The 25,756-nt window shown below is 32.7% G+C and overlaps 1 protein-coding gene across 1 annotated transcript; it reads right to left on the reverse strand.

The window, feature by feature from the left end:
• LOC127701051 (protein-glutamine gamma-glutamyltransferase K-like) lies at positions 1–25,756 on the reverse strand. The gene is made up of 16 exons (XM_052204829.1): positions 25,656–25,756; positions 22,855–22,984; positions 19,410–19,709; positions 18,948–19,208; positions 17,352–17,470; positions 16,907–17,020; positions 13,196–13,370; positions 8,209–8,353; positions 7,831–7,934; positions 6,217–6,376; positions 5,810–5,922; positions 4,682–4,764; positions 4,053–4,254; positions 3,690–3,850; positions 2,681–2,820; positions 1–728 (listed from the first exon to the last, which is right to left on the reverse strand). Exons 2-16 carry the CDS (start codon positions 22,982–22,984, stop codon positions 587–589), a joined length of 2,349 nt encoding a protein of 782 aa, XP_052060789.1. The 5' UTR covers positions 25,656–25,756; the 3' UTR covers positions 1–586.

Below are 25,756 nucleotides of genomic sequence, written 5' to 3' on the forward strand. Positions count from 1 at the left end.
ACCAATGACACAACTTTTACTTCATATTTTAAAAACATGCAACAAGAATTATACATTATTATCCATTGACTTGCATGTACAACAAAAAATTTATACATATATTCAAAGAAGAAAAACCAACAATTAAACAGAGGCCATTCAGTGTCAAGAATATATTGACAGTATTGCCTCGATTCTAATTGGTTCAAGTAATGATAATAGTCAGTTAGTCGTTTCATTTTATTGAATTCCATCATTTAATGAAACATAAAAATTAAATACGAGATACAAAAATATAATTATTAATAATAAAAACCTAAAAAAACTACTGAAGCGTATTAGCGCCACACAAACTGTTTTTGATATTTCTTCCTAAGTTTGCGAGATAACACAAACATTTGCGTTATGACGCAAACCTTAAAGCAAACTAAATTTAGCACATTGAGTTTTGCGATGCAGAAACCCAACTTAAAATCTTTTGATCGATTTTTCAGTCTAATTCTTTGTCCTGTTATAACACAGTTTTAAGCGTTCAACACTATCACATGGGATATTTCAAGCATAATATTTTGAGTACTTTATATGAAATATTGTCGACATTTCTACGTCATGGGTAGACTTTGATTTCTTCCACACCAGATATATCATGAATCTGATGTGTGTCTAGTGACACAGATATTTGTCTTCTGCCAGGTTTTTTCGGCGTCAATTCCAAAATAGCTGCCCATTCTTGATGTGAACCAATGTTGCTGAAATAATAAAGAGAATGTCTCATTCACTGCCACAATTATAAAAAGCAGTTTCTCAATTAACATAAATAAGTTCCTGCAAACATACGAGAAAAGCGTTAGCGTAAACAATTGTAATTCCAATATTATTGCCTCGAGCATCACCGTAGAGACATTTATTGTCGAAATGGGCATCTAGCGCAGTGGAATTGGTACCATTAATGTTATTATAACGGCAAACATTAGATTTCTTTATCTTTCAATTCTTCGAAATTCAACAGCAACTTCTTTTGAGAAGGGCTTTGGATCATTATGGACATAAATGAATTTGTTTTAAATTGAGCTTGAATTTAACAACAATAACATTAACTGTAAAATATAACAGAAGGCAGTGTATGAAACCGACAATACTACACCACATATTACGGTCCAGTGTTCACTTATTTGGCGTGAATTGATAAAAAATCACATAGACCCTTATTTTTAAAAGTTTCATAGTATTTTCTACAGGTAAAACTGGAAATAACGACATGTTTACAGTGATAAAGATTGTTCTTGCCACGTTCTTAATTTAATATACCAGCCTCATTCTCCCTATTTATCCAGGACAAATAGGCAACTATGATCATAGATATGTGTTAGAAAATTACATTGTTCTTGAATACGTCATCAAGATTCTCCAAACAATCTGGACATATCTAACTACCAAGTTCAGCAGCCTCGATTTCGTTCCAAAAAAGTAGTATATTTGCATGAAAAAGAATTGATTTTTCTTCTCGTATAATTTCTGATGGCATGATACTAAACCTCTAATGGGACGGATTGTGCTTGATTTTCATATGATGAAGACATAATCTTTCAAAATTTCAAAATTCTTTTCTTTATAAAAGTGGTTTAACAGAAACAGAAAAGTGCACTTTTTGCTCTATAACCAAAGAAAGCTTATTGCATATCTTTAAGGAATGTGTATATACTAGAAATATTTGGATTGCACTTCAAAACTTATTATTAAACTGTGGATTTACCATGAAACAGATAGACGCAAGGGATGTTATTTGGTATTGGGGAATTCTTTTATCCATATAATTAATACAGTTCAATCTATTCAGAAAAATTCAGGAGAAAAACTTCTGTGAAAGGTAGTAGTGATACTTAAAATATTGTGTTAGAATAGAACAACATACGGTCAATTATTTATCCCTTACACTAAAAGAATATATATATATATATAAATGGTTGCCTTTAAAATCTGTTCTGGGTAATTTAAATATTGCATAACTGGTACAAAAGTTATAGTAATATAATTTTTTATGTTTGCCTTTTAGAGTTGATGTAATAGACTAGACGTTAAAGGAAATATCTTAGAGACCATACTTGAAACTGTACAAATCAAGCTTGACGTATTCTGTCTTTATGTAAAAAATAAACAAATTGCAAAAAAAGACATAATCTTTCCATCAGTTTAATTGAGGTCTGGTGCTGGCATGTCAGTAATTGCTAGTAGGCCTTTGTTTATTTATGTTGATTATTGTCATTTTGCTTAGTTTCTTCTGTTACCTATTCTAACATAGGACTTCTTTTAAATTGAGTTTAACTATGCTTATTGCTGTGTATTTGTTTATTCCACATTGGCTAGAGGTATAGGGGAGGGTTGAGATCTCATAAAACATGTTTAACTCCGCAGCAGTTATGCACCTGTCCAAAGTCAGGAGCATCTAGCCCTTGTTAGTCTTGTTTGTTTGTTTTATTTTAGTTTATTTATAGTACATGTATGCCGTCTATTTCGCTTCTCGCCGAACTGGTATACATGATTGTTTAGGGGCCAACTGAAGCCCGTCTCAGGGTGCTGGATTTTCTGGCTGCGTTGAAGACCCATTGGTGGCCTTTGGTAGGGGTGTTGTCTCTTTGCCATATTCACCGTTTCCACTCTCAATTTTATTATAAAAACGTGGTATCTGTATTTTATAAATTACCTTAAATTAAATTGTTCTTCGGCATCTAATCCAGGTCCTTCCACAGTTAAAACACAGTTAGCTAGACGAGCTGGCAATGGATTAACAAAAGATAATCGACATTTGAATGGATGTCCTACACGCATATTGTTATCCAGTACCTGAATTAATATAAAAATAAGAAGATATGGTATGTTTGACAATAAGACAACTCTCCACCAGAGACGTACGTAGCAAATTCGTAATTTATGCTATTTATCAATATAACATGATGAAATGGAATGAAATATTTCTAAGACTAAAACTCGCATATAATAAACAGTTGATCACTGGTTGCTACGAATTCAGAACACTGATTTTGTTAAAATATATAAATAAAAAATATGAAAATATAAAATGCTAGTTTAAGTAAAAACTGATATGCATATGATTTAGAAGAGATGTGCCGTATACGTTAACGAGACAGTGATATAGCGACAAATAGACATATATAGGGCAAAATGCAGTCTTCATCAATATACAATATTCCAATGTTTAAAGTATGCCGAATCTATAAAAGTTGTGAATAAATTGAACAGAAATAATCAAAGACCTGCCATCACCATCCAGTATTTACGTCAAACATTAAGATATGACAACTGTTGTCGATTTTCCTGAATTAGGCTTCAGCTATACATAACTAATTATTGTAGGTATTTGTGGTCGCATGATCATCTGTAAATCACTGTTCGACATAATATTTAAATATATAAAATACTGGTCGATTACCATATATGTTTGACTGAAAGAACTTTACAAAGACCACTTCATATTTGTACTAATTACAATATAACATTTTATTCATTTCTACCAGAAGGCACTTCTTCGTGTGACTTGTCTTCGAAAACAGAATTTACAGAAAATTACAGTGCTACTCTATACAAGTAATCTATGTTCAGGAAATTATAGTGCTGCACTTTACAAGTAATCTATATTCAGGAAATTATAGTGCTGCACTTTATAAGTAATCTTAAATTCATCTAATAATCACCTCTACTTGAATGTCAGGTTTTCTAAGTCTAAAATCATCTTGGAATGCCTGAATATGACCTGTTTCTTCTATCTGAACAACTGCTGACACTTTCATAGACATTTGTTCACTAATTTTAGGTAGATAATCCATTAATTTGACCTCCAACGACGATTCCCCCTCTAAAAAAGGATGGGAAAATTATCTAAATATATATATTGCCATCTGCACCAAAAAAAAAATGGAAACGTTACTTGTGGTTTTGAAGTTTTTCTTTGATTTTCAAATTTCTCAATTTAACTTCATAACTTATTATATTTTACTAATATTCAATTAAAGTCGACCTGTTGTAGTTTACCTTCAGAGATCGATTTTTTCTCTCACCTGTTCTAGGGGCAAGCTGCGTAGAAAAAGAATACTCTTTCACAACATCCTGTTTGACACCAATATAGGACACTGTCTCGCATACAATTTTCCCTTTCAATGTCCTCATTTGATCGCCGATATTGCGGAAAGTTAATGAAACTTTAAAATCTTTCCCAATTAAAATGTAATCCCTGTGTTCAAATCCACCAAATATAACATCCTATGTAGAAATAAAAAACAAGAAGGAATTAGACAATGCAATATCTAAAGATTTTCTGAATACAGATTAACGTAGAAAACGGGAAACTTATGAATAAATGTTCAAAACTTGTACACTGTCAAGTATAAGTATTTAGTATTATTGTATATGCAATACACATGTTAATACATGACCTTTCAGATTAAATTTATCCAAAGGCCCTATGCGTATGTATGGATCTCATCTTAGTTTACACGCTCTATTAACAACATTACTGTATAAAAAGGGATCTTTTTTTGCCTTCTTTATGTGAGATAACGTTGTTTGTTTTCGATAGGAATATAGGGATCTGTGGTTGTGAAATCATAATTTGTCAAACGACTATGTTTGGAATGAATGCGTCAAAATTATGTTTAAATGGAAACATTAATACAATGAGTAAACAAACCTGATATCCAATGTTGTAAACAGGTCGTTTTACAACGGCAGATCTACTGGCAGATATCACAGCTAATCGTTCCCTCTCAGATTCTGCGCAATTTAAAATAAAACAAAGATAATACACTTGAAATTAATTACATTGTAATAATATAGATCGGAAAGGTAAACACCAATAAAAGTGGTACCAAACACGTTTTTGATATTCTTGAGATTGGTCAAATATGTACTACTATGAGTGAGCAGTCAAATGTTGTGTTCTCTCTGGTGAACATTCATACATGATGTTCTCTCTGATGTATGATAGTTATGTCTATTATTGGTCAACAGTCATATGATGCTTAATACATATATTAAAAGTCGTAGTGTTCTCTCTGATATATAATTCGTCCATAATTATTAGTCATGGGACAGTCAAACGTGGTGTATTCTCTGATATATGCTACGTATGGCTATCATTGGTGAACAGTCAAGTGTGGTGTTCTCTCTGATGTGTATGTCTATTATTGGTGAACAGTCAAACGTGGTGTTTTCTCTGATGTATGATATGGCTGTGAATCTTTTATTAGTCGTCACGGGACAGTCAAACGTGGTGTTTTCTCTGAATTATGCTATGACTATCATGGGTGAACAGTCAAGCGTGGTGTTCTCTCTGATGTATGATACGGCTGTGAACAGTCATACAAGGTGTTCTATCTGATGTATGCTATGAATATTATTGGTGAACAGTCATACATGGTGTTCATTCTGATGTATGATATGGCTGTGAACAGTCATACGTGGTGTTCTATCTGATGTATGCTATGAATATTATTGGTGAACAGTCATACATGGTTTCATTCTGATGTATGATATGTCTATTAACGGTCAACAGTCATATGTCGTGTTCTCTTCGATTTATAATATTTCTATTGTTGGTTAACAACGTTGTGTTCTCTCTGATGTATAATATGTCTATTATTGGTGAAACTTGTCATTCTTATATTTTTGGTATTCACCTTATATACTTTGTATTAGACGAGACGTCAAACTATCTACTTTAGAATTTAAAGTCCTGTTTCAGACGTGTAATTAAGCTTATCATCCTTTTACTTATAATCATCTGTGATAGCCTTCTAAGACGTGATATATCACTTACCATCTTTGTACTTATATTCGTCTGTGATGTCTTGCCGAATTATCGACGTATCAGTCAAGTGTGGTCTGGCCGGCTTTCCATCAGGTACCTTTGTACTAATATTGTGACCTATACTTTAATTAACGAAAGGCAACAATATAATCAAATGTGTAAAGGCGTAATCATATTCGGGTAGCTATATTTATATATTTCATATTAGATAAAAGTTAAATTCATTTACAGTTTTTGAATATTTCTGTAAAATTAATTAGAAAATAACTAATAATATGTTCATTATTTGATATAATCTAAACATAACTGTTGCTATTATACTTTATTGATAAAACCTAAACCAGTAAACATGACAGCTTGCGTGCTGGTTAATCAGACACTACATTACATATATGTTCTATGGCAATAGCACTTACGCGCTTTTGTCCAATGATAAAATAAACCACTGTCCTCCATCACGTCCCCAGTTAACTTTGTCGGCATTAACTTCAGCAAAGACGAATGGGCCATCATACAATAACTCACAATTACCAGATTTGATAGCAGCAACAGACATAGGTCCACACTGAAACATCCCTGAAATATAGAGTAATTATCATCGTATAATAACTCACAATAGCTAGTTTTGACAGAACAAGGGACAAAGCCTACCCTGAAACATGCATCCTGTCCTAAGTCAGGAACCTGATGTTCAGTGGTTGTCGTTTGTTGATGTGGTTCATATGTGATTCTCGTTTTTTTATATATTAGACCGTTGGTTTTCCTGTTTGAATGGTTTTACACTAGTCATTTTTGAGGCCCTTTATAATTATAGCTTGCTGTTCGGTGTGAGCCAAGGCTCCGTGTTGAAGGCCGTACTTCGACCTATAATGGTTTACTTTTACAAATTGTGACTTGGATGGAGAGTTGTCTCATTGGCATTCATACCACATCACCTTATATCTATGAAATAAACGAAAATCTTCTTTCTATTAAAACTAAGCGACGAATGAATAGTTTTGTTCATGACTTAAAAATATGAGGATATATCAACAACATTGATACTATCAAGAAAAATGTACTGTAACTGGGTTAGGGTAACATTAAAACATGCCTGAAATATACATATATAGTCTAACAGCCAACTACAGCGTGGTAAAATAATTGGTATTATAAAAATATACATGTTATGTTAAAGTACATTAAAAAGCATTAAATTGATTGATATGTGATGATCAGTAACAGAGAAGATTTCTATCAAACAAAAGAATAATGATAAAACACATTCATCATGTGAATAAGTAATCTTTGATAAAGCAAGCGGATAGGATCACGCTTTTTGTTTAGACAATATCTCATAAAACATTGACCCAGACATAAGTATAAATCAGTTTACATGTAATTGTAAACACAACATCTGCTTTCTTGAAAGTTGTCATATATCACCTGTTAGCCATTGGTACTTAGACATACCATTGTTGCAACATGTGATTGTTGCAATCTGTGACATTAGACTAAAGCTACTGTGAACTTTACTGGTACGAATAAGATAATAAATTATCTTGTTAAATACAAGAAAAGAAAATACCACCGCCACGGATGTTGTATCTGAAGGGCAACATGCATTCTATAATAAAATATAAATAGATAGCTATGCATAATCGTCCCGAGTCTGGCAAAAGTTGTGAATTAATAACGCAGAAACTATGAAATATAGACCACCAATACCCTATAGTCAACACCAATTCTCTAGATAACAATGACATAAGAAAACCATGCACTGTTGAGGCTACTGTTTTAAGACAAGCATGTATCCAGCGGGTTTAGACTTGAGATTTCAACCACCTCCCCCTGGATGTGTGGACAAACAAATGGTACACAAAAAACTTACAATACAAATCAGTACAGGAAAAGCAATTAACTAAACACAACAGTATAAAAGCTAACGAATATATCACAAGAATATCCATTGTTAATATAAGTTTACATAATTTTTCTGCAATAACAAGGATTATTTTCTGTTAATCATCTGTTGTTACATGTATACATACCGGTACTACGCTCCTGAGGAGTAGCATCTATCACCTGCCAGCCATTGTTTCCGTATGGAAGGTCATTCCGTCTCATCCATACATCATTCCAACAGTGGAAATTCCTTTAAACCAAAAAAAATAAACTTTCTTAACAACAAGCAACAAGTTAAGGTGTAATAGATTTGCAACATAAAGATATTATGAAAATAATAGAAAGGTACTTGGCGACTATTTCGAGTAGTTTTTGCTAACTTTTTCAAAGCAAAACTATGTTGTCCTGCGTCTAAGTCCAAATTTTCCGTACTGTTGATTTAGTCTACGCCCTAATTTCTCACGGTCCATTCTTGACCCCATCAATAGACTAAATATTTGATAAAAAAAACATGATGTACTTACCATACAGAATCACTTTTACCTATCCCTTCAACATTTTCCTTTCTTTCTAAATCCCAGTATACATCGACTGTTACAGTACCATCCGAGTCGTGTGCCGAGGCAAAGTTAGTCACGTTCCTACACGGAAGACCAAGGGCTCTACAAACTGAAAAATAGGATATGATTCCAAACATTATTCATTATATTGTTGTCCGTAGCACTCCCCTTTTTGATAATTTTTATATTTTATGACCATGAATAAGAACTGTAATTGAGGTTACTTTATAATTCAAAAATTCTATCTTACCCCATTTTAAACAATCAATATTTATATGACCGAACGACAAAACGTTATTTCCCTGATTTGTCTTACGACAGAAAATTGTCTCGAACTATATTTTTGACGTTTTTACAGGAAAGACAAATGTTTTAAAAAGAAATGTGTACCAGATGTTGTCAAATAGCAGACAAACGTTGTAATGCAAACTGAGTTTTATACATTTTGTTGCATTGCTAATGCATTGATGTATTATACCTGAACTTCTCTGACACTGTTACATGAAACGGTCCAAATTTGTTGCATTTCTTTGTTGAATGCCAAAATATTAGGGAATCTGAGAACTAAAATAAACATTCATCAGCTGAAATAATCGATATGAAGTTAACAAATCAGGTCAATCTCTTATAAAAGTTCAAACAATACCTTAAGGGGATCATTCCTTATGAAAATTTCATTCATTCATTTGTATATCAATTTTCACACCAGGAACAGTATTATGAGATACTGTAAAAAAATCATAATGTTTTGCTGGCTAACAATAGTTGGTACTAGTAACCTCTTAGGTTATCATCTTGATGGAAAAGGTTTTCCATGGTTTATTATTACCCCTATTGGTATAATTTTAACAAGAGGGTGTCAGATTGACAGAAAACCGGATTTTCCTGCATGAAAATGATATTTTCAAATCTGGACACCCAAACAGGATCAAGTAAAAATAAATAAATGAAATTTTGTAGGTTTTAGAAATTGAAAGGCCAAAATCAATCTTAACCTCCTATTTACCATAAGTAACATAATATTGGAATTCAAGAGAGTAGTTATAAGTTAACACACATTTGTTCAGCAGGGGTGGGTAGGCAGAAATCATAAAGTCAATAATGAAAGAAATATGTTTATGAGATTATAACCTTATTTAAAATGAAACCATAAAATCTTGTGGTGACTCCAATAACTTTCCAGAAACCCACTTTCAAACGGTTGTTGTCTTGTAATATATGCATGGTCGATGAAATAATTATCGAAAAATTCGAACTTGATCGTCTTTTAGTCACAGGAAACAACATATCTAAATTTGAAAAGAATTTGTCAAAGCGTTTTCAATTTATTGCACAGACAACGCTCTAAGTATAACTTTTCACTACTTAAAGGTCTGCAAATCAACAACGATAAAAGTTAAGATCGTGAAAATCGAACTTGACCTTATTTAAGTCACAAGAAACAACATATTCAAATTTGAAAAGATTTCATCAAAGCGTTTTTAAATTATTGCACGGATACTGTTTGGCAGGCGCCCGCCCGCCCGCCCGCCCGCCCGCCCGCCCGCCCGCCGCATATCACCAAATTAATAAACGATATTTTCCTTTGGAAACCCGGTAAAAAATGAATATTTCAATTGCCTTATTATAAAAGATATAATTAAGTAGCCATATGCAATATTCAAATATTGTATGTAAAAAAGATGCAGTTGCAGAAGCCATATTATACACCCTCTCTAGGAGTTAGGCTATATATTTCATTCACCATATCTGTCCTTTTGTCCGCTTGTCCAACAACTCTTAATAAAACTGTTGAGTAGTTCAATTATTATTATGCTAATTATGAAGCCTTTGATGCATTCAGAATGTTCTTTATACTCCCTTCACAGAATTAAGTGAATTATTCCTAATAAAACAATACGGTGAATTAGGAAACTAAATCAATGTTTCCAAATGTTATAATGTGAAAAGATCAAAATCCAAATAATAAATACTCGATATGTGTTTCTTATACAACATTAACATTAACCACAAAGTATTGCCAGTTGTCGACTATTCAAAATAAATGCGCCTATGAAACTTAAAATTACCAGAAGAGCTATAACATTACAGCCGACAGCGCCATGAGGGGCTTGATTAAGAAAACAATACAGCCGACAACGCCATAAGGGGCTTGAATAAGAAAACAATACAGCCGACAACGCCATAAGGGGCTTGATTAAGAAAACAATACAGCCGACAACGCCATAAGGGGATTGATTAAGAAAACAATACAACCGACAACGCCATAAGGGGCTTGATTAAGAAAACAATACAGCCGACAACGCCATAAGGGGCTTGATTAAGAAAACAATACAGCCGACAACGCCATAAGGGGCTTGATTAAGAAAACAATACAGCCGACAACGCCATAAGGGGCTTGATTAAGAATGTACAGTTGTATTCCTTGGACATATTCTATAAATAAAACTTAATTAACTGCCTGTAAATACATCTACCCATACCCGCCCCACCCTCACGATTAAATTCGATTAAAATGTGTTACGTATTGTTTAAGATTGTCAATCTATTCGACCAAAATTTGTTTCCGCAAAATGGAAATAAACAAGGATTCCATTTAATCAATTGAATTACAAAATGGTTTCAAAGGGAAAAAAACTAACTCGAAGTTGAAAATACTTAGATATATGCTTGTTTTATGTAATTATGGTACGAAAAAGAGCGAATGGTAAGAAAAAATGGACCAATGTCACACATATTTTTTTCAACTGCAGAGTTACTTTTACCGTTTAAATTATTGTTATCGTCCGAGTGTAACTTTCATTAAACTTATGCTGAGTACAGATTTACCTAAATGTGACAAATATGAACTTTCAAACAAAAACAAATGTTGACTTTCTCGCGAAGCATTGCTTAATTGGTTTTGAGAAAAAAATGTTTATCTTTCGAATCAGAATCCATCAAAAATGACATGTCCATATACTTCCAGCTAATCTAATCTAATTAATATTGGAAAAAATATCAGTAGTTATATTTTTTTTTTTTGGTTTGAGGCAATTTCAATTTTGTAAGAAATAAAAAACAAATAATAGACCAATATTACAAATATTACATTAAATAAAAAAACTAAAAAAAAAACAAATAAAGCATTTTTTTAGGTACAATATCAACATACATTAATGTGGTATAATTGTCAAAGGTTATAAAAAAATCACTCAATATGATAAATATAAATTAAGATAACACAGTGATGTTTACCTTTCGAGAACGATTGTTTTAATTGGTTCTGGAAAATCATTTTTGTTGTTTGCCTATGGAATTACAATCTTTCAAAATTGACATGAACATTCAACATATAATCTAGCTAAATTAATCAAACTGAAACAAAACATCAGTGGTAGCACGAATCCTATTGGTTAAAGGCATGATAACAATGTTTTTTGTATTTGATTTTAAAAAGATATTTGATTAAATATTATTTACTATACATTAAGTACTTTAAAAAAAATCATAGACAATTTTCATGAACTGATATATTACAATAAGCACTTATTAATACTTCATAGATTTGACAAACATTATGAGGGTATTACATATGGAAAATAATTTCACTCATCCACAGGAACATTAAAGGAGTTTACACTTATAGGGGACAAGAATTCGATGAGAAAAAGACTCAGTAAATTTTCAATTAAAACTGTAAAAGAGATGTAACTGGTGTAGTTGTAAATTTCAACCTTTTCAACCAAACGATCAGAATATCTATTAAAAGATGCAAATATTTTAAACACCTACCAGTCCATCCTTTTCGAATCAACTTTTTCTCCTCGCAAGACTAATTAATTCATGAATGTTCTAGGACCATAACTTCTGCAAATATCGTTCAATCGGAACGTAACACGAACTTAAATTCTTATGAAATGACTTTATACCAAATTTCTAACCAATAGACTGAAGCATTACAGAAAATATACGTAAAAAATATTTGGAAATCGTCTATTCAATGTCGACCATAACTTCGTCGTTACTACGAAATTCACAACAGATTATCTATGTACGAGCTTTTACATGTACGTCTTGCCGTTGTATACCCGCATTTGAATTATAAACTATTAGTCATGGTAAAACTGGGCTCACTCAATAGCAATAAAGGATGGCCAATGCTCTTTATGTGGTTATCATTCTAAAGATGTCGTTCAACACTTAAGTATGTACTGTGAAAAACTTTTAGATGCAAGAAATAACATGTTTTACGGAATTGTTGATGTTTTACCAGTTCAGGAATATGGGTGGTTTTTTTTTTCAACAAGATGATGGCGATATAGTCGTAGTCTTACTAGATGGTATTACAGATTTTATGCAATCTTTGAATTCTAATCACTAGAAAAACATAATGTACTGCTTGGGAGATCATATATTCACTGGAAATATTTATAATCAGACAAATGTACCATATAAATATACCTGCATGACTATGTAAACTGCGTGTTTTTTCTTGCTTTAATTGTATTTTGTAACTTATATGTTGTTCTTTTCTTGTAATTAGTATACTTGTGTTATTAAAATGTAAATGTTCAGTAATAGAGGAAATAAAGAGAATCAATCATTCAATAATGTCTTGAATAATAACTACATGTATATCATTTTTTAAGTCGTTGACAACTCAATTTAAAGCTGCTAGTCATGCAGATAATAATACGTTTTCCTAAATTTTACGTTTGTTACACCAGTAAACATGTGACCTAACAGACTACAAGTGATTTAAAAAAAACCACGGTATGTCAATTTGCATAAAATTAATCGTAAGTAAATAAGTTAATGCAAGATACAGGAAAGTAGTGAAAGTAGTTTATTAAAATAATAAAAAATATAACAGCGAAATAATCTATATGTGAGAAAGAGCAATAATTTCCAAAACACCACCAAAACATCATATAAACATGTAATCGCAGGGAAAAAAAGTAATAAATACCTGTAGTGACCACTCCAGAAAAGGTGAAACATTGTCCGTATTTGACTGCCTTTTTGGTATTAGCATGCTGTTTAAGAATGCGGACACTGCCGTTCCACTTGAGTGGTGCTATTCCGTCTACATAGTCGGAGTCCCATTTGCCAGTTAAAATACCGTTGTCATCGTTCGAGTTTACCTAAAATAAAGATCGTATTAGAATTGTCCTTCAAATCTTTCCTTTTGGCCCAACAAACATTGAATTAAGCTTTCATTTAAACTATTGTTGGTCAATACTTTCGACTCACTTATATATAAAGTCGGAAACCGACTAAAATATTTTATTTATTTTCATTTCTTGATTGAAATTCTGTACACAAATTAGCTTTAGACATCGCACAAGATCGCGGAGCACTTCAGCACTGATCATGCGTATCTAAATGAAATTTACGTGGGGTATTAAGAAAGTATAAATCCATACTTTGAAGATTAAAAAAACGTTGAGGTTTTGGTTTTTAAGTAACTGTTAGCATTCTGTAATATATATGTTATTGTCTCTTGCATACATATGTGTTTTGTCGTCTGTAATACGGATAAATTATCTGTGCTTATTCCAAGGTAAAACAACAAAAATACCGAACTCCAAGGAAAATTTAAAACGGAAAGTCCCTTAACAATTGGCAAAATCAAGAGCTCAAACACATCAAACGAATGTAAAACAACTGTCATATTCCTGACTTGGTACAGGTATTTCCTTATGTAGTAAATGGTGGATTAAACCTGGTTTTAAAGCTAGATAAACCTCTCACTTGTATGACAGTCGCATACAATTCCATTATATTGACAACAATGTGTGAACAAAACAAACAGACATAATAGGTAAAAATGTCAAAAATAGGTTTACAGCAGTCAACATTGTGTTATAATCTCAATCACTATAAAAACAAACAAATATGTCAACAAAGAAAAACAAATTGGCATATAGACAAAGCACATATGCAAAAATGAAACACAAGAATACATAAAATGACCACAGCACAACAACACAATGGCGGGATATACAAGTACCGAGCCTCGCCTAAAGGATATTACCAAAAATGGACCAAACAGTAAACGTTAATAATTTACAAAGACAAATAAAAGAACACTATAACACGTAACGTTAGTACCTAGAATCTATACATCAAGACCATCATGTACTATTTGTGAAGTTGATACGGAATATTTATCAACAAGGTCTTGGTATCTTCCTATGAACTTTTTTAGAAAAAGGACGAGACGTTCTTTGACATAACCCTGGTTCGTCAACTTTCTCCTCAGACACTGGTGACGTTTTACAAAGTCTGAGTAGCAGCTGCAAGATCTTGAATACCGAATGAGTTGGGAAATGTATATCCGATATGCTGGTGAAGTTGGTATATTGCTACTAAGGTGGGGGAAATTGGTAATTTCAAATTTAAAATCGTCTCGTTTGTCATAGATTCTGGTACTGAGATGACCGCTTATGTTTAAATCGAGGTATAAGTCTAAAAATGAGGCGGAGGAAGCCGTGTCTCTTGTTTTTTTAATTTCTAGTTCTGGAGGATATATAAATGGAACCCAATAAGAAAAAGTTTGGATTGTTTATGGAAAGAACATCATCAATATATCTGCATGTAAAAATAAATGCTTCTTTGATTTTCTTGTTTTTGACAAGTGTCTAAAGAAACTCCGACTCATATGAAAATAAGAAGAGGTCGGCAAGGAGAGGCGCACAGTTCGTTCCCATAGGAATGTCGACAATTTGTTGAAAAATCTACCTCCAAATTCAACAAATATGTTATCAATAGGAAATTCCAGCATACTGATCACTTGCTCCTCTGTGTAGCATGTTTTACCTTTTTGTTCACTATTAACAAAATATGCCGTATGGTATCCCAAAGTAATAAATTTATAGCGTATGCTACCATTTTTTATATTGAAAAGCATTGTGGATTATTAGACGATTTTTCAATTTCACATGGGGGAATGGTGGTACATGTATACAGGGGTGAAAGTTTTGATAGAATTAATTTCAGAGAAAGATCGAGATTTAAAATTATCCAGAAATTTTAGAATCCACATATTGTTAATACCACTACGCGAGTAAACAGTTTCGCAGTATTTCTGAAGACCCTCTTTCACTGCGGACAGAATTTTTGTCAATCTAATGGACAATTTCTTTGTAGAACATGCAGATGAGTCGGCAATGTACCGTTGTTTGTACGGAATTTTGTGAAGCTTAGGTATCCAATACAAACAAGGTAAGTCCTCAGATTTGCTGTTCAATGTAATGTTCATTGAAGCCATGAAGGAATTATTATTCGCCAAAATCTCATCCTTGTCAAATGATATGTTTTTGAATGTGGGATTACACGAGTGCTCATTTATTTATAATTCTTTTACAAGACATTCGTAGTAGTAAGATTTACATACAAAGACGATATTATTTGAAATATTTTCCGCAGGAACAACAACATATTTATCGTGAAGAGATGATAGACATTTCACAGCTTCTTTGTCTCTGAAAACGGACTTTGGTCGATCATTTACACAGTTTGTCAACTTATGAATTCGATGTTTTATCAGAGACCTGATTGTTTTGACCCATTCTGACAAAATGTCTAGTTCAACTTCTTTTCGTTTAGCCCATGCTCTGGCGTAGTCCTCAATGCAATCCATTAGTATTTTGAAGTTATGGTTCCAATTGATGTGTTGGGGTTCTCTGAACTTAGGACCATGAGATATCACCTTTCGGAGATGTTCGTGTTGAATTATGTTTAGATCCCCAGTAATAACATGGCCAGAGGGGCTGTAAATATAAGGCGAGTGGGAACAGTCACGTGTTTTTTTTAGGTATTCTTCTAAATCAAGGTCCTGCAATGCTTGCTTATAGTTAAATACTTTAGGTGCAATGGTTTTGGTGTAACTGAAGGATACAATAAGGACACACTGATTTTGAAAATAAAGTGGAATTTAAGTTGTTACCTCCTTGTGATGAAGAACGTTGCTGATGTTGTCTTGCTTTTTGTTTTGGGATGTTGTCTCATTGCCCATCTATTCTTTTCATATGGAGCTATTTCTTTCTATGCTTTGTATATAGATATATTTCTTTCTACGCTTTTCATTTCGATATATTTCTTTCTATGTTTGTTCATATCGATACATTTATTTCCATGCTCTTGCATATCGATATACATGTATTTCTCTTTATGTTTTTTGATATCGATATATTTTGTCTATGCTTAACAGTTTACTCCGTTTTGGTGTTTTCAGTTTTTTTTCCAAAAGACATACAACACGTAGATATCAAAATGACAGCAAACAGGATTTTCCATACATTAATTTATTGAGTCATTATTAAAGCAATCACAACCGCCAGCCCGAGCAACCTGATTAAAGAAGACAATTTAGCACAACTTATTGCTAAATAATCGCACATTTCAATTTTTTAACTAATGTATTAAAGCTATCATCACAATATTTTTTACGGCACTAAACTTAGACGATTGTAGCAGATCCGTTCTGGTCCTTTTGATTTTAATACTCTAAAATGTTCTATATGTTTTGATTTCAAGCCACGGGATTCTGAAATATTTAACTCTCTTTTTTTCGTCTTATCGATTTAGGTGGATTTTGTTCATTCTATTTCTAGTAGCATTTTAAATGTATTGTAACTATAGAGAACCTATGCATCCATTAAATATATTTACGTACAATTTGAGAGATAGCTCTGGACACTCTGACAGGATCTGCCATAGACTTTGATATGTTATTGTTAAAGCCTTTCTGGACACACCACAGACATATTTCTAGAATGCCATCCTCAAACTGAAATACATGATTGATAAACAGTCAAGAATTCAAATAGAAATGAGAATTCAAATAACACAAAGACTTTAAACATTATAAATAACGACGTTCACTGTAGGATCCTCGCATTTTTATGATTAAAAGGGGGAAGAAAATTGAATAAATACAAAGTGTTTCCTGTTAACAATAAATCAAGTAAATGACTAAAAAAACCAAGAAATATGAATTATTTCTTTCACAGTTCATTGATATATGTCAATATAAAAGCAATCTACATGTTTGTATTATTTACTTTTCTGTTGATATTATTTTATTCAACTATTATCAAATAAATAAAATAAATTCCAACCTGTCCAAAAAACCAAGGTTTAGCGCCAATTTGTTTATAGTTTCCATGAAATATTACACCACTATCATTGAGAACATATTCCTTGAGGAGAGACGTGTTGTCAAAGTATACATCGTCATCTGATAAATACAAGCATAAAAAATATAAAACAATTATATTTCCTATTTTATCAACATGAATGTCATATATATGTGCCGGTTTCAAATCACGAATTTCTTCATGTGTACCATAGAAGTGAGAATTTGATATCCGATATTTTGGTCGTCACTCTTGAAAGTAATACCAATAGGACTGATATATATAGATTCCACCATTGCAACAAGTGTGTTACGATATTTCTCCACTCGAGACAGTTAAATTTTAATATTTAAAGCGCGAGGCTTGCCGAGCTCTTTAAATATTAAAATTTAACTGTTGAGAGTGGAGAAAAAATCGTAATACACGAGTTATAGTGGTGGAATCTGTTTCTCTAATGATTTTTGTCCTTCCTTTTCAAAGATTTGCAGAAAGTTGTGTTCTTTATATGTGACGTCATTAGGCATGGTCGCCTTTTTTCATGACGTCACAATCGGGAATTCAGAAGAAACCAAGAAAATTAAACGTCATAATTAAATTTCAACCAATCATTTGCCGAGAACAGATATTTCACTAGTGAGGAGAACAATTTTTTCACAATCGGTTGGGAAATGTGAAAATAGTGACAAAAGTAGAGAAATAGCTTTTCATGTGAGAGAACCATCGTTCTTTCTCTCCGTCCTCTTTCTAAATGTCCTCTTTTGTTCACTTTTATTGCTTGGTTGTCGTGTCATTGGCTTTTCATTTTTTAGCCACCACTCTTTTTACTCGAACAGATATAATTGAATAATTCATTTCATAATAACGTTTATATGTATAGAATTTTGTAACATGTCAAGATCCAACCGATGGATCGAATATTTTGAAAAATGAAAAAAAAGAATAACCTTCTTAATTTGTTTTTTTTTCGTCATCGGTTAACAGTGTTTACATGCCACTAGTTTAAGCCAAAAGAGTTGAAAAGACTATTTGAGTGTGAATATGTTTTACAAATATTTTCAACTTAAAAATAAGTTTGGATAGGCTACTACTGACATTTGCGTTTCATCCTAAAAAGTTTATTGTTTTTACTTTCTTAAATAATAGCCATATTATTAGCATCCAATGCTACCATTGTATGAAACCAACAAAATCATTTATAAATTAAAAGACTACATAATCTTCATTGTACCACAAAACTATATATTTTTTATTCAATCGTTTCTTATAGATGTTAGAAACGACCGTGACGAAAATTCCATGAAATACAAAATTTTCCAGTTAAGATAAAAGGCAACAAGGAATCACATCAAGCTGAGACAACTTTCTGTTTACTTGTGATCTAGTAAAACCATATCATATAAATTCACCCCAAGTAATTTTAGCAAAATATTCGGAAGAAGACCTCCAATTGAATAGAGGATAACTACCATTGGACGACGATCACATTACGGTACCCTAAAACAAATAAAATATTAATAATGACTGTTTACCTCTTATTATAAGATCGAAACCGATGAACATATTCAGAACTGCACTTACCTTTACACCAAGGGTTAAACAGTATAAATATCAAGGTAGGGTGAACGTATACAGAGGTCACTGGTTGACCTTCAGTTGCTGATATAGTTTCTACAACAAGTTGCCAGTTTGACACTATACAGTTTGCAGGCGTTGATATGGTTACCATATATTCTGTTTTTGATTGCTTCTCAGCTATGACTGCAGACCAATCGTTTCGCTTTAGCTCTTTAGACAGTATGAAATCAACATGTGTACCATTTCCGGGTCTTGGATTTTCACCTGCCAAAAAATTCTTGGAACATAAATAGTTTTCTTAATGCAGCACACCTTTGTTGAAATGCACAACATGGGAAAGAACAATTCTGATAGATTTTAAAACTTTAATAATAACTTTAAAAACATATGTAAGTCGTATGTGTACGTTTTTGTTTCTGTGAGAGAGAGAGAGAGAGAAAGATTAAGATTCACATAAAAACATACTTGTAGTAAAAACAAATCGTACTGTGGTGGCAGCGGGATCAAACTTTTTATTGAATCGGAGTATGACATCAAAATGTTGCCCTCTTCTTGTGACCAGTCCTCCCGTGTACACTCGATCAAATTTGTGAGTGTTGTGTTCTTTTGAATTTTGTTTACTCAAAGTGTCCACAAAGTCAACCGTGACATGTTTGTCACTTCGATGGTGCCCACGTCTGTCTGATCTGGCTGGTGTATCTTCATTATCCTTCTTATAATGACCATGGCTATCCGATCTGACTGTTGCATCGTCTTTTTCATCATCTGAAATAATCAAGTTTAAGTTCATATTTGCTTATTTGTTTTGCTTGAGATCAAATGGGTAGTACGAATGAATAAGGCTGTTATAGTGGCCATTAGACGTTTAACAACTACTTTTTGGAGCTAATCAATGATGCTCTTATACAAAGGTTGAATTAGGTATCATATCTGTTATACCAAAACAACTTACCACCTATCGACTGGCATTTTTCGCATATACACCACCAACAAATATACATCTATTCAATATCCAATTCCGACGATTTTCTGATGGTAAATATTTTCTTACTGGGGTTTATTTAATTGTTATCAATCCTTATCATTTGGGATGTAGAGTAATATATGAGACTTCAGTTGGGAGTATTTCACTTTTTTTATCAATTACATTGACGTTCCATAAGCGCGCACGGTTACTTTTTATGATTTCCTTGTCCATTGTAAATCGAGTAAATGTTAATTGCAGACGACATTGTGAAAACCAGAAGTAAACAAATCGTTGCCAAGGAGAAAATGTTTTGGTGGTGACCTGTACTTGTTATCATTGTCCTTACTAACAGCCAATGGGGGTGTGGCATTTCCCTATTACATTGTAGAATATGATAACACAATTTACGTATGTGTTGTTTCACTTATTCATTTCACAATCAATTTACATTAATATGCTGGAAAGGGTTTCGTGGCTAGTAATAAACTATGCAATACAACAACATTCTCTTATCATTTTCCTTCCCCGATACAGCTCTCAGTCACTGAATGAGACATGACAACATTCTCTTATCATTTTCCTTCCCAATACAGCTCTCAGTCACTGAATGAGACATGACAACATTGTCTTATCATTTTCCTTTCCCGATACAGCTCTCAGTCAGTGAATGAGACATTACAACATTGTCTTATCATTTTTCTTCCCCGATACAGCTCTCAGTCACTGAATGAGACATGACAACATTCTCTTATCATTTTCCTTTCCCGATACAGCTCTCAGTCAGTGAATGAGACATGACAACATTCTCTTATCATTTTCCTTCCCCAATACAGCTCTCAGTCACTGAATGAGACATGACAACATTCTCTTATCATTTTCCTTTCCCAATACAGCTCTCAGTCACTGAATGAGACATGACAACATTGTCTTATCATTTTCCTTCCCCAATACAGCTCTCAGTCAGTGAATGAGACATGACAACATTCTCTTATCATTTTCCTTCCCCGATACAGCTCTCAGTCACTGAATGAGAAATGACAACATTCTCTTATCTTGTCAATGAATGAGACATGACAACATTGTCGTATTTTCATTCAGAAATAGTCCTTTTTCGATTTTTGGTTTATATATATAAAAAAAAAATAAACGTGAGTTAAGAAAATTACAGAAAATGAATATGAAAGAATATGAAATGGTTGTACATAAGATATACATAAGACAAAATTCCCAATATATTAATGAATACCAAAGGAACTTGAAGTATTTTTAAAACTGCTCTTCATCTTGATGTCATTTTTAGTTGCAGTTTTCGTTTTTCGTTTTGTGGTTTCTCAAAAGAGAGAAAAACAAATTTATTTAAATACTAGTATACAGGAACCCTTTTACAAAGTTCTTTTTACGTATATTTCAATTTGAATTCGGTCATTCAATATTGTACATTACTAACAATAAAATCATTGATTGACACGTAGTTATATTAACAGACAAATAATTCCTTCTGAAAATTAAAACTTTTCATGTTTTTAAACAATGGAATTGTTCGATTAAAAGAAATATAAAGTAATAACCAAACATTGAATTTATAAATGAAGTTTCATTTCAATCATTGTTTATTTGGGAATATGGTGGGAGATGGACAGATGTTTGTTTTCTTTGCACCAAAATAAAACTGAATTGAACGATATTGCACTTACTTGATTAAAAAAATAGATTTTACTTAAACAAAATCTCAAGACTTAATTTACAGACCCCCCCCCCCCCACCGAAGAGAAGATATAACGTGGATTTTTCGTATCTCAGTATATTTTTAAAAAATGTTCTAAATGATCAAAGATAATAGAATACAGACACGTCCCCTGGTGGACAAAGGACTTGTGCGAAGATAATTACTTTTTGTTTATTTCATTTACAACTGACTAGAGGGATGATGTCTTGTTGATTTCATTTGTCAAATGCAGACAGATAAAATATATTCAGCAAACTGATACACTGGACGAGCGAATTAATATTTTTGTATATATTCACGGTTTATGTTTCATATTGACCTGAGATGTCATAGCGAAATTATATTCGTTTTTCTTCTTCTTCAGGTGTTCAACAAAACTTCAGGATACTGAAGATTACTTGTTGTTTTAATGTTAATCCATTATGTAGTCTATTTTTTCATTGTGTAGTATCTGTAGTAGTTTTTTTTTACTTTTGTTCGTTGAAGGAAGATTTTGCTTCTCTGTGCGTTCAGTTTTGATGAAAACCTTGTGTGGTTACTTATTAATGAATATGTCTTTTATAGACATTTTAAATGTTGGACATAAATTTTTGTTTGGATCTTGGTATTACATTTGCTTAAGTTTGTGTTTGTAGTTTTATCGCTATATTTTATTCAATAAGCAACAATTATCTACATGTGAAAATATTGTTTTAAAAATGTGTAAATTTTCCATTTGCTTTCCGTATGATGTAGTGATGTCAATGAAGACCTGTTGAATTGGAGACTAATAAAAATATCTGGAGTCAAAATAAACGGCTCAAAGTATCACATTCCCCAGGAAAATATTTGTACCAAGTCAGAATTATGGCAGTAACTTTTCATTAAAGTTGATTCATTCGGTGTTCTCCTGTGTTTGTCAGCTTTTGTTTATATTTCCATACTACCGTATAGTCAAACAACATATTAGTCCTGTTTCCTGCCTCCTGACCTATCCTAAATTTACATGCCTAACGTAACACATTTTATGGACATGTTTGGATAAGCACTGTTTTAAAGTCAAGACTTTTACGGTTGAGCAATGTTAAAGTCTAGAACATTTCCATATCTAGCGTACATAAAATATTTTTGAAAAAAAAAATGATTTACGAACGTACCTGCCCTATTTTGTCTGCCAGGAGGCAGTAAACATGGGTATGATGTTTTGCCTTATCTTAAACATAAGCGATAACAATTACCCAAGAAAGTAACAGTTCGTGCGGGGTTATTCCAGCCTGACTCACTTATGCCATTAGTAACTGATCTTGTGTGTATGTCTATGGCTCGATCTAGGATGGAGTCTGTAGGAAAACGATGATATCGAGACATCTAGAACGAACAGAAAAGAAAAAAGGTTTTAATTTTAATCAATTTAATAAAACATCTTTAAATTACTGTACGAATCTTTTCCTTCGACATTTGTTTCGGAAGGATAATCACAGTGTATAATAAGTATAAAGATCTAGTAACGTACAACGTTTCCGTTCAAAAATGGGTCGATACCCGTTTGCGTGAGAATATGGCGATATATTGGCCAATTTGACGAGTGTATCTAATTTTCATTTAAAAATATTTTCTATAAAATTTTAGAGATTGACTATTCGAGAAGAAAGTTCAATTCCAATTGCACGTCATGTGTAATAAATCATTACTATGTAAAATTAAATTAAAAAAAACCAGTAACACTAATAATAAAAAGAGTAAACGGTGTTAAACTGATCATGTATATAAGATACAAAACACATGGTAATATGTTAATATATGCAACCTTCGAGGACAGGGATAGTGAATATAGATACAACACTTTTACAGGACATAAACTTAGCAATTCTTCGGAACGACCCAAATCCTACCTGTCTCACCTGAACCATATGTTGTACTTCCATTTTGCGGAATATTTTCTGACTAAGCTTTGTACGAAATCGGAGATATGTTCGGATTTAGACTTTTACGGTTAATTCACTAAAACGACTGTCAACATGGCTTAAGATAAGATATATGTATAATGATTTGGATAATTATATTAAAGTTAGAGTAATCGCGATGAAGGACTATGGTTCTCAAGTTCAGAGAGGCTTACATGTACCGCCGTTTACTTGGAATGTTTTGTATGTATTAATTAACATTGTGGTTTTTTCTGTTTCTTTTCTTCAGTTTTATTAAGGGCACCTGCTATTGATCCGACCTTAATCTTTATATATAATTTGTATCTTATTACGAAATTGAAACATCATGACACAGTTTGTCTTCATCTTTTACATTTTGTTTAAAATCAACAATGTGTTTGTTTCATATATAACAACAAGACATGTATTATATACGAAGTCAGATGGATATCTCGGTCGTGATCAATCAGTAGAATTCCGACAAGTAATTGAAAAGATTGACGATTCTAGGAAGGTAATTACAACAGATAAGTAAGTTTGTGTCTCCAAGTGATGGAGGATTGCGACAGACATGCATCAAAACCACAAATAACATATTGAATGTCATGTCTGCTGTAATGTCGAATGTCACTTCAGATAAATTACTAGTCTTTTCTATGAATTATGTCTTTACCAGGGCTGATGCAGCATCACAATGCTGAATGTCAGACCAGTTAAACTTAAAGCTTTCAGATTAAACACTATGCACTGTACTTTACCGATGTTCAGTGCGAAAAGAAGACAATGAGACTGCAAAGGACCGTACACATTTCCGAATATACGACATTTAAAGGCGACCAATTAATCTTAAACGGTGGATAATACTGTAAAGTCAAGCTTTAAATCAGAGTCTAGGCCAGATGTCAATTAATACAAATGACGACGGATATCATTTAACACATCGACATTTATCACTACACAGTTGTTCCGTTTCTTGTACGTGAAAATAAAAGATGATGAGTTAAGGCGGCAAGCGACCAACAAAAGTTTACCCTAAACATACATGTGTTATATTAAAAGTTTGTCTTTGCAATGCCAAAGACAACATTTTAATTTATTATACTTCACGTTAAAATGCCATATTTTGATTGGCTAATACGAGGGTGTTAATTTACTCTATTACCCTTCATGGAGACGCTTGATCCAGTGTGCGCTTTATTAAATACGACTCTATCCTATGGCAAATACTCTATTACCCCTCACGGAGACGCTTGATCAAGTGTGCGCTTTATTAAACACGACTCTATCCTATGGCAACTAGTCTATTACCAATCGCGGAAACGCTTGATCAAGTGTGCGCTTTATTAAATACGGATGGTTGTCATGTACAAGACGTCATAGTTTATTACTTTGAATTTGAAATTTAATCGACAGTAATAACAGAACATTCAGTATAAAAAATTAAATAACACATATCTGAGAGGGTGATAGAGCAGATTGTTACCCCTCGAAAAGACATTGTCAACCTTGGCTTCGCCTCAGTTGACAATGTTTTCTCGGGGTAACAATCTTCTCTATCATCCTCTCAGCTATGTGTTTTTTATATACTAGCACATTTAAGCATGTTTTGAAACAAGGTATACAATGTAAATTTTCTGTTATATATATGTTCTGTAAAATCTAGCAAAAAAAAACAAAATCTAAGCTTAATTGATTTGAGATGAGTAAACGGAGATGTCAAAGAGACAACAACCCAACGACAAAAAAAAACCCAAAACAAATGACATCTAGAGATCAACATATACAGTCTTCAACAGTATTGCAATATGTCTTTACAATACGCTATAAAACGCTCCTATATAAAAATAAGAAGATGTGGTATGATTATCAATGAGAAAACTCTCCACCTGAGACCAAACGACGTAGCAATTAACAACTATAGGTCATCGCACAGCCTTCAAAAATGAGCAAAATCTCAAAAATTCGGTCCTGCGATAATGTATACGTTTATGGTACAAATCTCCCTCGTTATTTGTCAACATAATAATATGATGAGAATGCAGCTCATGTCACATTGCGTTAAATATGGTAATAGTTGCAATTTCAAGGCATAACATTAATAAAAGATCACTTACTATCTGAATCCAAGGCAAGTATCGTCCAACTTCAGCAATTTAAAATAAATGTATAATCTCCAATAACAAAGTGATACACCGTCCTTGTTTACAGAAATGTA

The sequence above is a fragment of the Mytilus californianus genome, unplaced genomic scaffold (genome assembly GCF_021869535.1).
Source record: "Mytilus californianus isolate M0D057914Y unplaced genomic scaffold, xbMytCali1.0.p SCAF_5, whole genome shotgun sequence".
NCBI lineage: Eukaryota > Metazoa > Mollusca > Bivalvia > Mytilida > Mytilidae > Mytilus > Mytilus californianus.

Coding starts and splice junctions, on each gene's coding strand:
- LOC127701051 (XM_052204829.1), bottom strand. CDS start 22,984: ATGTCTCGATATCATCGTTTTCCTACAGACTCCATCCTAGATCGAGCC. Junction 17,021..17,351: donor AACCTTGGTTTTTTGGACAG/GTTGGAATTTAT, acceptor CATGTATTTCAG/TTTGAGGATGGCATTCTAGA. Junction 6,377..7,830: donor TCCTCAGGAGCGTAGTACCG/GTATGTATACAT, acceptor TCTATATTTCAG/GGATGTTTCAGTGTGGACCT.